The 15,155-nt window shown below is 42.1% G+C and overlaps 1 protein-coding gene across 1 annotated transcript; it reads left to right on the forward strand.

The window, feature by feature from the left end:
- Positions 1-211: 211 nt before the first annotated feature.
- On the forward strand, positions 212-11,036 carry LOC143379981 (heterogeneous nuclear ribonucleoproteins A2/B1-like). The gene is made up of 2 exons (XM_077105157.1): positions 212-298; positions 10,089-11,036. The coding sequence occupies exons 1-2, from the start codon at positions 212-214 to the stop codon at positions 11,034-11,036; spliced, it is 1,035 nt and encodes a 344-aa protein (XP_076961272.1).
- Positions 11,037-15,155: the final 4,119 nt, after the last annotated feature.

The following is a 15,155-nucleotide window of genomic DNA, read 5'->3' on the forward strand; positions in this document are numbered from 1 at the left end:
CCAGCTATACCATCCTTCGGTAATTATCCTGAAGAATTACAATCATCTTACTACAGCGACACATTTTTAGCAGCACAATTCACAATAGCCAAACTGTGGAACCAGCCTAGGTGTTCATTAACAAGATAACGGGTAAAGAAAATGTGATCATACATACCTTGGGATTTTATTCAGCCATAAAGAAAGATGCAATTATGTCTTTTGCAGAAAAATGGATTATGATAAGGGAAATAAGTCAAACTCAGAAGGTCAAGGATCGTATGTTTTCTCTCATATAGAGAAGCTAGAGAGGAGAAAGGTAAAGAAATGTGGGGCACATCTCATGAAAGTCAAAGGGAGATCAGTAGAGGAAGGGGAGCAAGAGGTAGAAGGTAGGGAGTGAGGGGGAAAGGTGTGGGGAGCCATGTTGGTCAAATTATATTGTTATATTGTGAATATGTGACTCATCATTGTGCACAACTACAATGCACCAATGAAAAATTGTGAAAAAAAAAGAAAAAAAAAAAAGAAGTCTCTATCCAAAAGCAAATCTCATCTCCTCCTGCTTGCTGGGCTCCTGAAACTTACAATCACACACACACACACACACACACACACACACGTACGCAGGCACGCACACACGCGCACATTCACACAGCACAGAATTATACAGTTGGTTATAACATCTTACTGGTTACATCTTTCTAATAAGAACATTTAGAATAATTTAATATTATAATTTATAGCCTTTATTCCTGTTTCCTTAATTATCCAGAAAATGTCTTTTGTAACTTTTTGGTTTTTTAAAAACCATGATCCAATCAAGGTTCACAAATTGCATTGGGTTATCATGTCATTTCTAGACTTTTTAAAATCTAAACTAATTCCCTCTCCTTCTACTTTTTTTCCCCCTAATACTGACCCTTTTTGAATTTTCCAGGTTGCTTGTCAATGGGAATCATCCGTTGAATTTTTAATATGAACTGTGTTACTTTTCCAGAATTTTTTGGGGGGGGGTGGTACCAGGAATTGAACCCACTTAACCACTGAGATACATTTCCCAGTCCTTTTAAAATTTTTTTTATTTTGAGACAGGGCCTTGCTAAGTTGGCTAAGGTTGGCTTTGAACTTGTGATCCTCCTGCCACAGCTCCCAAGCCACTGTGATTATAGGCATTGTGCCCAGCAAATTCTATGGTTTTTAAATGGATTCTTTGAAATACTGTTCTTTGTTTATTTTTTTCTTTTCCATTTTTAACTTCTTTAAATATTTTATTGTTTTTTCTATATCTGGAAACTCCATCACCTGAAGTTCTTGGAAGTCTGATGAGTTGGTTTCTTCTTTCTGGTGTCTCTTGTAATTTGGTAATTTTTAATCACGAGCACCTATTTTATTGAGGTAGGATGCTGAGGGACTTGAATAGAAGGTGCATCCCTATAAGGAAATTCATGTTTCATTTTACTGGAATGCAGTGGGGCAGACATAGGGCCATTTAATTTTATTTTTCAGGTGAAGTTTTCTTTCTACCCAAGATGGAATACACTGGACCCCTGGACATATCTTTTTCCAGCACAGTGCTGCTTAGAAAGAGTTTCCATTGTGACCGCTTTTTCTGTTGTTTCCCTGAGCTTGGGGACCTAGTGATCACCTTCCCATCTTGCATATCTAGTCTCCCATTCCCCCATGTGACTGTTAATCCCCAGGGTTCTAGATGCCTAATAGCATTTGCCCCAGGGCAGACCCATATTCTCCATTAGCTCACCACTCTGGTTCAGTTCACCAGGCAGCTCTTCACCCATGTGGATCTACCTTATTTTCATGCAATTTCAGTAGGGCATTAAAATATGCTGTAATTGATTCTGCACTAGGGGTTCTGCAGCAGGCGAATTTTCAGAGTAGCTGATCTGCCATGCTGCTGGAAGCAAACCCCCCTACCTAGCTCTATGACCTAATTTCCCTTAGTTTTACCTTCTTCACTCCTCTCCAGCCATAGTGGCCTTTTTTCCTATAATTAACACACATTAAAACCTCACAGCTATCTCAGAGTCTTTTCACCTGTCATTTGCTTTCCTTAAAAGACTCTTTCTTCCAATTCTTCACATAGTTGCACTTTATCACCAGTCTGAGCTCATGTTATACCCTCAGATTCTTCCCTGATCAATTTTAGTTACTTTGTCTTACCTTAGCCTAATATGTCTTCTGCATAGAACTTTCCAGGGCCTAACATTATTTTTGCTTATTGATTTATTTATATTTTAGTTTCTAGAATGTAAACTGGTTAAGGGCAGGTATCCTATTCTGGAAAAGTACTTGGCACAAATCAGACACTCTAAAAGGAAATATTTGATGACTGGTTGGGTAATATCCCTGTGTCTCCTGCTGAGATACCTCCCTGGAAACCAGGGCCATGTTGATAGTTGCAATAGCCAGCCAACTATAGCAAGGCCACCATGGAAGTGCATCCTGTGCTTTGTAAGGGGCAAATGTATATGTATATGTGTGTGTGCATGCATGTGTGTGCATGCACATACATATAACTATATTGTAAGTCTAGAAAAGGAAACAAGTCTAGCCTTCTATACTTCTTGAATCATCAAGTCTAGCCTTCTATACCTCTTGAATCATCAAGCAATCAAAAACTATAATTTCTACCTTGGTACCCAGGGAAACTTTAAGAAAATGATGCAGTGGGATGGGATGAACTCTTTCTTAATTCATAGTTCCATGCCATTAGGTAGATTTTTAAAAATTCTGCTGCCACAGCTATGAAGCCATCTCTAAATTTATCTCAATGGCCAAAACACTGAAAAGGGTCTGCAGGAAAGATATTAACTCACTTTAGGAAGTGTCTTTCAAACATATAAGTTGTATTTTTGACTACGAATGCATAAATAGCTGTCCCTTCACTGAAAAGTACTAAAATTTTTTTAGGTTTGTATTATGACACTGATGATTTAAAGGATAGTCAAGCACTCCAAAAGTTTGAATCAGGGTAGATGTGTGACCCATATCTTATACAAGGGTGAAATTAAAAGCATTTAATAGACATTGGACCTGGATACCAGCCATAGCACAGGAGCAGAGAGTCTCCTACCATGTCAGGACAGTGTGGTGGGGAGATCAATGGGCTCAAGATAGCCACTGTCCAATAACTGGAATAATATGGAAGTATTTCAACATTTTATTAACCAATATGTGTAAGCCAAATATAAGTCTTGATCTTATGGGATCGTGATTGGTCTGAGCTTCCAAGGACCTTAGAAAATGTCTAGTTCTGAGATTTTCCTGTTTATTCTTTTTAAAAATATTTATTCAAATTTGTTACATATGACAACAGAATGCATTTCAATTCATAGTTCGCATATATAGCACAATTTTTCATATCTCTGGTTGTACACAACGTAGAGGCACACCATTTGCGACTTCATACATGTACTTAGAGTAATGATGTCAATCTCATCCCACTGCCTTTCCTACTTCATGTTTATTCCTAATTTATAGAAACCAATAAGCTGTAATTTAGTTGTAAGCTATTTTAAAACTTTTTCCAACATTGTCGCTTAGTTCCTTTCCCATATATTTTAGAGTTGGTTTCATCCATATATGATCATGAATTTGTGAAGCGTAGCAGTTATAAAAGGCTTCTCGGAAGCATGTCTGCTTTAAAAAAATCTTTTAAAAATGACTGGTCATGGATAATTATCTCTGCAAAGAACCTTCCATCTATTAAGTGAACAAATATAACTTCCTTCTATTTCTCCATTATGGCTGAACAGAAGATACAGTTAATTCTAAAGCCTCATTTTGGTCCTAAATTTCAGTTTTTATGACCAAAGCTGTGTATCATGGAAAGAGACTGACTTTCAGAATCTGAAGACTTTTGAAAGAGACCAAAGGACCTTTCCTGAACAGTACTTACCATCTACAGTAGTCTCTCAAAAATGCTTTTTGAACCTGAGGTAAAAATGGGCAGGGGAAGGTCAGCTAAGAAGTAAAGGAGAACAGGAGCTCCCAATAAATCATAACTAATCATCAGACTCAACCACTCAGTGTTGATGAACTTGCTCATCTTCTGATGGAAGGCAGGTACATAGTGAGCTGTCTATTGTACTGTGCATATCCTCTCCAGGCACGAAATTGAGACAGTTTTCTTGAGTACCGTCCAGAGGTCTTTCCCCAAATTACTTTTTGTGATTCCAATGATAGTTTTTCCAAAAATGTGGCCAATGTGGGGGAATTGTTTAACAACTATATCAAGGGAAAATAGAAATATCTTACTTATTTAACTGGACCTTCAGTTTTAAAAAGAAGACAACTTGTTCATCAAGTGCAAAGAAGGTAAGATAAATTTGGCATTTTGCAGCAGGAAAGAAATATTAAGGAGAAGTATTGTATTTGTGGTCCCAGGAACTGTGCAGTTGAAGTTTTGGAGAGGATGTGCTAAGAAAAAGGGAAGAAGGAGAAACTGTTTTTACAAATGAGATTTCTTTGGAATCCAGAAATAGAGAAAGTAGTTTACATACCCTTGCACATCTGTGTAGACTTGCAAGATGTGCTTTGCCTAATTCTTAGGTTGTACTGTGTGTGCTGTTGACATGCAGAAGCCCAGTGCTGTTTTAATATTTATGCTGTTAACAGACTCCTCCTGCCCTAGCTTCTGTTTATAATGGAGGATCAGGACAAGCACTGGCATTTTAAAGAGATCAAATTTAGACTCAGAAGGGACAATGTATATCAACTTCTTTTCCTTGGGGGAACAGGGAGAATCTCTTTTCTAGCTTTATCAGAAAATACTTTTTGTTTTCTATATAATGTCAAGAATATGATCACAAAATATACTGAGGGAAACATTCTCTATTTGCAACTACAGAATTCTGTGCTGAATGGTGTGTTTAAATCGTTAGTCCCACATTCAGTAAAGGGCAGATCCAGGTGATCATGAGTATATTGCGTGTAAGAAAGAACCTCCAACCACAAGACAGGTAGCCCTTAGAATTTTTCTACATTGTTTTCTTCTATTATTGCCTTTTTTTGAAGGCTTCGAATGTGGCAACAATTTCAAATTCCTCTTGCGTTTCTCCTCCTTTCTTCAGGATGTCTTAATTGGGCACCCAGGCTCACTTATGCTCATTCATCTGTCATTAGCTCCTGTTCATTGAAGGGATCTTTGCTTCACATCTTTCCTGCCAATCATAAAAATTCCTTTCCAGACCTGCAGTTTCTGTGCAGCAAAGCTGGATCACTTGGCCAGTACTCCTGTGTACCTCATAACCCTGTTGAGGGATGAGGACCCTTTTGGTAGCCCCACTTGTCTCCCCATCTCCTTGACCATTGCTCCATCCGACTGAATATTAACCTCCTTAAATGTGGGAGGATGCACAGGTAAAGCTGCCACTCTAATCAGAAGCAGGACTTTACTCAGCCTCTGAGTTTTTCTGTGATTTCGTCTGGTAGAGCTAGAGCCCCCGTGTCTTTTGAAAACAACTTTTGTTAAAAAGGAAAATATGCTGAACTCCTTAATGCATTTACCAGCTCATTTCACTTTGGATCCAACAATTATCTACAACCATATAATAATAAGCCATATGACCTATTCATAAAGAAGTGTGTGTGTGTGTGTGTGTGTGCAGTGAGGGGTTGTCTCTGGGTGAAAATAAAGACTTGAAAATCTCAAGCTTTGATTGGGAAGCCTCTCTTCAGCACTCATGAGGCGCTCTTGAAGCTGGCAGGGCCACACACTCATTCAAGTGGCTTGAGTTCTACTTCACACGTGTTTGAGCGCTGTGCATTTTCACAGCATTCCTCTCCAACCCAGAATCCCTTTGCCCTGCTATCCCTTGTTGGTGCTTTGTCTGGGAATAATTTTTTAAATGAACTGAGAATAACAGGCAACGGGGTATTTCTTTTTCCTTGCGTTCCTTCCACTTCTCTCTCTTCTTTCGTTTTCTACTCCCTTTGCCTTTTGAAACCTCCTTTTTATGCCTCAACTTCTTCTTCTGTTCAAAATGGAAAGCCCTGTGGTAGAGTTAAAGCCCATCCCAGGAGGGCCGGGAGGGAGGCAGGGGACTGAGCCTGGATGGTCATTCTACTGGCTTTGCAACTCCATAGGCTCAGAGTTAGACATGATCCCTCAAGAAGGTCACATACACACCACAGTGCTACGTGGCTGTACGGTCCTGCCCAGAGTGTGCCATGCCTTAGTCAAAAGAGAAAAGAAAAGAAAGCCTCTGTCTTGAACAAGCACACTTTCAATACAAATGTGTAAAACTTTTGGATGTTTCCTCCTTTATATAACATATATAACATATTCCATCCATGACTCCTTTCTTATTCCTCCTCCTCCTCCTCAAAGAGAGAGAGAGAGAGAGAGAGAGAGAGAGAGAGAAAGTAGGGATGGAAGGAAATGGCCATGGATTGCTCTCTCTCTACTCTGAGACTGTGTGTGGAGTACAGTATAGAGAGGTCATCTAACTCCTCTTGGCTCCACCATTGACCATCCTAGGACCCCTCTCTGAGCCTCACTGTGCTCAGGTCTGGAGTGAGGTGGTGGGCTAGAGGTCTTCATGGTCTCCTCCACAATTTGGATTGACCCTTTGAAGCACAATACATTTAAAGTTTTTGTTTTACACTCCAAATTTTTATAGAGAAGCTGGGGTGGGGGGATCCTGATTATTTTTCTGTGTCTTGCCCTGAACACCGTTAGCGAGAAGGCCCTTGTCAAACATCACTTACAGCAGCCAAGGTTTAGCGATATGGTTAAGTCAGGCTACCAGAAGTGAAGCCAAGCAAGGGATTGAGGACTTAACTCAGTTCTCCAGCTGAGTCCTGGGAGACTCGGTCTTTTGAGAAGCATCCACTGTATCAGGAATTGAAATGAGCTGGAGAAGCTGGTGAAAGCAGGCTTTCTCATGACAAATGCAGATGTGGCCAGCAGGGGGGTTTGCCTACAGGAGGAATACAGAAGGAGGTCCTTTGAGAGGCATCCATCATCCCCACAAATACTTCCTTAAAAGCTACCTTTAAATAATGGAAAATGCATGTTAGTGTATGTAGACAATGGAGCTTGGATAGGCCTCCTGTTGTACAGTGTGGAGAGTAATAACTGAGCGTCTCTGTCCACTGGGAGGCAAGATGTCTGCAGAGACCAAAGCTGACTGTGAAATTCAGCGCGCTTCTCACTTTGTCCAACACGGCCATTCTGACAGTGAATAATTCTCTATTCCTCTTTCAGGGTTTGCCAAATCTACACTGTTTAAACACTCAACTAATAGTGGCTTCCAGCCTTCTCACCAGTCCTCCTCATCAGCATTAGGAGTTGGCCAGAGCGACCTGGGATCCAGACAGAGGGAGGCAAGCAGGTTCAAGCAAAGGGAGGCAGCAGAGGCTGGGATGGTATCATCTGAATTGCAAGTCTTTGCGCAACATGTTCCAGTAGCGTTTATGCTGATGTCCTACTAAATTAGCCTGTCCATTCAGAAATGTCGAAGTCAGAACAAAATATTGATAAAATGAAAACATACGCCCCTGAGCTGGATCCACTGTGGCAGTCATTATGTGTCATTGTGACCACAATAAGGAGACTATCCTGCCTGCTAGAAAGGCAAAGCAGAACTTGGATATCTTCTGGTCCCTATGAGAATGATGATTTAAGCATTTGCCTGTGTTCCTTAAGCTAACCAGTGCCGACAGAGGGGGAAACTGTACTTGTGTTTCATTTATCTCATACTTTCCACATGCTGGCTCCTTACCTGCTTTGTCTCCCTCATTCTACATAGTCACTCTATAAGGAATCCCCAGTCATTCTCCATCTGGAAGGGGAGAAGACCGAAGGCTTCTCACATAGGCAGGAAGGGGCAGATCTAGGATGCAGACTTGACCTGATGGGTGCACTTACTACAAAGGTGGATGGATGCTGTCATCCGATCCTGGATTCGGCATTCCTTCAGAGGAAAAAGTCTAGCTCCCCTCAGCCCAGGGTCCTAATAGAGGACGAGAAATTTCCCCTGTGGGGTATCTGAGACAGGAATGAAATGGCTGCTTGGTCACTTGTGGTTGTGATTCAGTTCTCCAGGGAGCCTGTCCTTAAGGGTGGTGCTGACCAGGTTATGAGCCAACCTGAGTGGTGCCATAGGTTCTAAAGTGGGTAACCCAAACAACTGTGCATGCTGGGCTCTCAGTATGTACAACTTCAGGCAGCAGAGAAACAGTAGCCGTAACCCATATAGATTCAGTCAGTGTGGAAGAAGGGGCTTCATATGGATGGGCAGAAGAGTTCGTTGGTTGAGGGCTATTAAAAGTAGCCAGCAAAGTATGTGGATTCCCCACCTTAAGAAGGGATAAAATTCTGTTCTGGTCTGAATATGTCCCGTAAATTTCATATGTTGGTACTGTAATCCCCAAAATCATATGGTAAAGATAGTTGAGGGTTGAAACTCTGGGAAACTCTGGGGTGTACCCTCATGGATGGATTCATTCATGGATTAATGGGTTATTGACAGAGTGATTTTGTTATAGAAGCAAACTCCCGTTGATGTGCCGGCTCTATTTTGCCATTTGATGCCCTTTGCCCTCACCAAATGCTAAGTGAATGCCAGCACCATGCTCTTGGGCTTCTCAGCCTCCAGAACAGTGAACTAAATAAACCTCAGTTCTTTATAAATTATCCACTCTGTGGAATTCAGATACAGCAACAGTGAATGGACTAAGACAGGTATCATGTTTGGTTTGGGATCTGAAGGCTAGGTGTTAGGCACTCAAGTTCCCTTCTGGTTCAAGAATGTCTTATCAAAAGAAATTGCCTGGATAAACAGAGAGACTCCTGATTACATATGCCAAAACACAACTGAGCTTCCACAATGGGTTCTTAGTTCATCTGAGTCCCTATAGCTGTGTGCCTCTGCAGTCTGGAGCAATCTCAGCACAGAGGTAGTAATTTTTCCAACCATGTAGGATATTCCGGGTTGAAAGTATACTTACTCATCATGCCTTGCCCAAATCCTGCTGTTCTGTTCCCAAGCTGCTGTATTACCACAATTTTTCCAGATGCTGTGGCCAGTGTGTACATTCATGTGAATGGAGGGGAAAATGGCAGAGGGAGTCAGAAAAAAAGAGTGCTAGGGATTGAACCCTGGGCCTTGTGAACGCTAGAGACAGCATCTCACTGAGTTCCTTAGTGCCTCACTTCTGCTGAAGCTGGATTTGAACTCACAGTCCTCCTATCTCAACCTCCTGGGCCGATGGGATTACAGGCGTAGGCCACTGTCCTGGCCCTTAACTTACTCTTCTTCAAAATGTACCGTCATACCACCCCAGCATTTTCTAGAAAATATACACAACAGGCCAAGTGGACACAAACTGAAGCATGATACTTTGTACCCAGCTCCTTTGCACAACCAATTTGCCATGAAACTGGCTGAGCAAAGGAAAGTTGACTCTGCCTGTGGGCTGAGAACATGCCAGGGACATGCCCAAAACACAGCGGCAAGCTTGCTTTTGTTGCTAAAAGCTTGGTCCTTGTCCCTGATGCCAATCAATAATGAGGACATGATTTTGAGAAAAAAGGAAAAAGAGATGGTGTTTTGCTTTTACTAGCAAAGGGAGAAACACAGGGGACACCTGTCCTAAAGGCTGTGATTCTGCCCATCAGCAGGAACAAGGGACTTTTAAAGAGGTGATTCAAAAGGCTACATTCCACAGGTTTTCTGACTGGAGTTATAATTCACTTGTTAATTTGGGAGAGAGTCCGTGATCTTCTGACACCCTCCCCAAAGCCTGGATTACTTCATTCCTATGGTGGGTGTGAACTCAAGGACAGATTAATCTGCCTAAAATGGGGGGAAAAGGTAATCCCATTTCCCTGAGATTAGGGAGGGGAGAGATTAGGGAGGAGCAGGGAGAAATAAATCGGAGTTAGTCCTAGAGGAAGGTTCTAGAAAAGCAGCAGCAGCAGCAGCAGCAGCAGCCGCAGCCCGACCTGTGTGGAGGTGCTCTTCAGCGGCAGTTCTCACTACAGCGCTAGGATGAGTCCGGTTCGTGTTTGTCTGCAGAGATCTCTCTTATCTCAGTTGCCTGCGGGAAACCGGGCTGAGGCGACTGAGTTCAAGGTGGAGAGAGAAAAGATACAGTTCCGCAAACTCTTTATTGGTGGCTTATGTTTTGAAACCACAGAGGACAGTTTAAGAAACTACTACGGGCAATGGGGGAAACTCACAGACTGTGTGGTTGTGAGGGATCCTGCGAGCAAAAGATCCCGAGGATTTGCTTTTGTCACTTTCTCATCCGCGGCTGAGGCTGATGCTGCCATGGCTGCAAGACCCCATTCCATTGATGGGAGAGTGGTTGAGCCCAAACGAGCTGTAGCAAGAGAGGAACCTGGAAAACCAGGGGCTCGTGTGACTGCGAAGAAGCTGTTTGTTGGCGGAATTAAAGGAGATACCGAGGAACACCACCTTAGAGGGTACTTTGAAGGATATGGAAAAATTGACACCATTGAGATCATTACGGATAGGCAGTCTGGAAAGAAAAGAGGCTTTGGTTTTGTGACTTTTGACGACCATGATCCCGTGGACAAGATTGTATTGCAAAAGTACCACCCCATCAATGGTCATAGTGCGGAAGTGAGAAAGGCTTTGTCTAGACAAGAAATGCAGAACGTCCGAAGTTCCAGGAGTGGAAGAGGAGGCAACTTTAGAGGAAGATCTGGTGGATATGGAAGCGGACGTGGATTTGGGGACGGCTCTAATGGATATGGAAGAGGACCTGGACGTGGCAATTTTGGAGGTAGCCCTGGTGATGGAGGAGGAAGAGGAGGCTGTGGTGGTAGAGGACGTGGATATGGAAACCGGGGTCGGGGCTATGGACGGGGTTATGACAACTGTGGAGGAGGAAATTATGGAAATGGAAATTATAATGGTTTTGGGAATTATAACCAGCAACCTTCTAAATATAGTCTAATGAAGAGTGCAAACTTGGGAGGCAGGAACACGGGGCGACCACGTGGTAGAGGAAATTATGGTCCTGGAGGAAGTGAGGGTTGTGGTGGGAGGAGCCGATACTGAGCTTCATCCTATTTGCCTTGAGCTTCATTGTATAAATAGGAGAGGATGAGAGACCAAAGGTAACTGAACAGCTTCAGGTTACCGAAATAACAATGTTATGGAAACTCTTATCTCAGTCGTGCATAAATATGCAGTGATATGGCAAAAGACGCCAAAGCAGATGCAGAGAGCCATTTTGGGAATGGATTGGATTATTTAATAACATTACCTTACTGTGGGGGAAGGATTGTAAAAATAAAAAATAAAAAAAGCCTTTGAGACAGTTAAAAACAAAAAGAAATTGCCTGTTGTGTTCTGAAATTCTTAGTAAAGTTTCCTCTTCCTACACATTTCTCAACGTGATAATTGTTGTTTAGGAATCACAGTGGCTACACATGTCTGCCTCATCCATTGGGACATTTTCTTGGCTACTTAGCTGTTTTCCTGAGTTAGGTTTTGGTTCTACACAGACTGTAAGGGACTTCAGGGCAGGACCTGTTTCTTCAATTCTTCTGTAATTATTTCCCCCCAATACTTAGCATGTCAAGCACTGTGCTTATAAAGTACAATGAATTTCAGTGGCAGTCATTGGAGAGCTTACATCGTAGACGCAAGCAAGTAAGTGGAGACTGTGATAAGTATTAAATGTGAGAATACTTATGGTGCGAAAAGGGGAGAGTTTTGTATCATGCATGAAATCTTTGCTAAATGAATGAAGTATATGCATGAGAAATATAACAAATAATGAAAGATCTGTTATATTAGGAGTCCTCATGTCATAAAGTGTTCCTTTTGGATAGAAAACAAAAGGCCACGTGCTCATATCTCAGTTACCCTGACTCCTATCGTTTTTAAGGTTAAAAGGGGTTTTATAGTGTTCAATGGAACTCTCCCCTCTAAGACACAGAGAGGTTGGCTGGCCTCAGTTTACCATATCATCACAACACAAGTTGCGTTGTCCCCCTCCTCACCCACGCCCTCCTCCAGACAACACTAACTCAGAGGACCACAGGCTAACGCAGCATCCTTAATAACCCTGGTTATTGCCTTGATTTAGCTTTCCCTAATCAAAGCACAGCCCTCATAGAAGGGAATTTCCAAAAAGCTGCCTGAGGCTGCTGATCAACAATTCATTTTTAGCATTTCTTTTTAAATCGCTCTAAGTCGTTGCACCTGGGTCACAGTGACAGCTGAATAAGGGGGCTGAGCGGCAACGTTCCGGGCACCAGGTTGGTGAGCCCCCTCCACCATGTATATGCATGAGCTCGCCATTTGCATAAAGTGAAAAAGCATCGCTCCCATTAATCACCGCATTCATCTTAATAATTAGTGGCAATAATGTTGAAGAGCGGTGGTCTCCACATCGATCTCTGAGGCACCATGGGCTATTTCTGTTGCAGATGAATGATCATCAAGAGTGACAAGTTGATGTCTTTGGATCGACCACCCCAGCTCCACGTGCTTTACAGCCTGGCAGCTGGTCAGGAAGCTCGAGTGATCTGTGGGGCTAATGCTGCCCCTCTAACAAGACCAGTAAAAAGGAGTGATGTGACACCTGGGAGGGGGCTTGGGAAAAAGTCCCTGACCACTTTAAGGGGCCCTCGCTTAGCCATATGCATAGTAAACTAGCCGTAACTGCAAAGCAAGAGGCTATTTGTCATAAAGATTATGACTCTATGGTTAAGCACTTGAAAGGCTACCACTTGCTCTCAGACCTTCTCCATAAAAGATTGGCTTGGGGTCTATAATTTGCCAATGCTTCTGGGTCAAGAGAAAGCTGTTTCAGATCAGAAATGTAATAGAACGTTTTAAAGCCCGTGGTACTGTGCCAGAAGGAGGGAAGTATTAATAATTTTCACCGTTTTTTAAAAAAAACCCTATCAGGTAAAAAAAAAAAAAAAAACAGAAGTCACAAAGGAATCCACTGGAAGATTTGAAGAGAAACTACAAAGGACTTCATTAATACAAAAGGGGAGATTAGTCAGAGAACAAAAGAATAAGGAAGAAGGCAGCAAATGGAAATCCAGAGAGGAATTATAATAATGTAGGATTGGGGAGAGTAGTGGGTAAAAACTAAAGGGGAATTAAAACAAAGGCTCCTCTACTTCTAAGATCCTGAGATCAACCTGGATATTCCCACTCTGTGAGGAGAAAGACCAAGCATGAGAGGCAGGGAAATTCAGGTTCCAGATGCAAAAAAAAAAAAAGTAACAATTAAATTTCTCCAGCAATCCGGGATAGCAGAGCACTATCAACGCAAAGCATTTGAGTTGATTTGGGAAGTTTGATAATACTTATTCTTCTGCTTGCTCAGTTTCTATTCACCACAGAAGGACTGAACCTACCTTTGTCATCTCTCCTCCTGCCTTCAACAGAGGGGGCATCTGCAGCATCTCTATTAAATTGATAAAAAAGCTCCTAAAGAGAGTCAACTGTTTCAGTGGCTGTTTTCTTAGGGGTATATTCACATGCCACACTAACCAACATGACATAAAGAGAATCAATCCTTGCATGTCTCCCACTACTTTCTGCACTTGTACATTTTCTAGGAGAGGAACAACACACTGAATCTAGTCAATGTCTGCATATAAAGCATTTGGAGAAAGAAAAGGTTTAATTTGCTTAAGCAACTGCCTACTCTGTACACTACTGGATGATCTCAGCAATTCTTCTTTTAAGGTGTATGTGGGATGTGTGCATGCGTGCGTGCGTGCATGTTATGGGCAGTTTTATGTGAAACACAGCCAACTCAACTTTGGGGACAAGACATGACTCCAAAGAGAGCACTTAGAGGATTTGTTTGTTTGTTTGTTTGTTGCTATTCATTTTTTCCCCCTCCTTTTTACAGGGTTATCTGGCTTTGGTACCTAGAGAGAGATTTTGTTACACCTCTGTGCTGGGTTTTGAAGGCAAAGTAAGGGTGCAACTGAAAAAAAATCTATAATGTGTGAATAAACAGCAGGGATGATACGTGACCTCTTCAGTTAAGTCCCTAAATATTGGCTCTTGCATGATCCTATTCCTCCCCAGATATGAAGGATGCTAGAAAGAAAGGGTCTCCTGTATACAGGTTTGGAAATAGAACAAGGTTATGGGAATGTGAACAATAGCATCCTCTTGCTCTATGGTGGCAGGAGGGAAAGGAGGGAGCTAAATGACCTGAGAATCACAGCATTTGAACCAACAAAGGAGGAACAGAATGGAACTCCATCTGGGGGTCACTGGTCTGTCTATTTTGACCTGAGAGCAGCTTGACCCTCATCAGCTAAATGGGTGCATTCTTAGGGCATGGAGTCCACACACGAAGTACTTGATTTGTGTTTTCTGGGTAAGATCTGGGCGTTTTGCAAGGCCAGGTTTTTCCCTTCTTACCCTCCTCTCCAGCGTGTCTTGCTGTGCATGGTTTCTTTGCCCTGCTGCTGGGTGTCTGGCATGTGAGCGGGTGTTTTTAATTGGACCCTCTGCAATGCATTTTCTGACACTCATTTGGTTACATTATATCCTATTCTGTTATCAAACAAATTTGCTGTCAAACAAAAGATCAATGTTATTGTAATGTCCTACTTGATGGATTAAATAGGGTATTATTCAACTCTTATTAAACAATCAAGAAAAACACACTGGGACACGCTTTCATTCGCAGCTGCTAACAAATACAGTGTATCTGATCTGTGATTAAGAAACAAAGCAGGAGCAGTTATTTTCAGATTAATTAAACAAACAAGTAGGATTTAGGGACCAGGATTTTTTAAAACCCAGTACAATTCTTTGAAACATGTTTGGAAAAGGACATAATTTACTTTAACTACATGAGTGAACACTTAAGAATATAAAATCTTTGGGTGACGCGATTCTGGGATTAATTGCCCAGAACTATCTCGGTGCCATAAACAAAACCATTCTAGGGACGGACCTTTCAGTCCCCTTTTTTTTTTTTTTTTCCTTCCTTGTGAGTAAATGTCCATTTAGAGAGCTTTTCTAAATTTAGAAGCAATGTTCATCAATCATTTATAATAAGCACCGAATAACTGCACTTGCCTGCCCGAGACGCATCCCCCCTTGCAAGGAGTGCTCCCTGCAGAGTGCTTATGTTGCCGGGCTGGCACCCACTCCATTACCAGGGCCTGACCTTTCTGTTTC

Source organism: Callospermophilus lateralis, chromosome 14 (assembly GCF_048772815.1).
Source record: "Callospermophilus lateralis isolate mCalLat2 chromosome 14, mCalLat2.hap1, whole genome shotgun sequence".
Lineage (NCBI taxonomy): Eukaryota > Metazoa > Chordata > Mammalia > Rodentia > Sciuridae > Callospermophilus > Callospermophilus lateralis.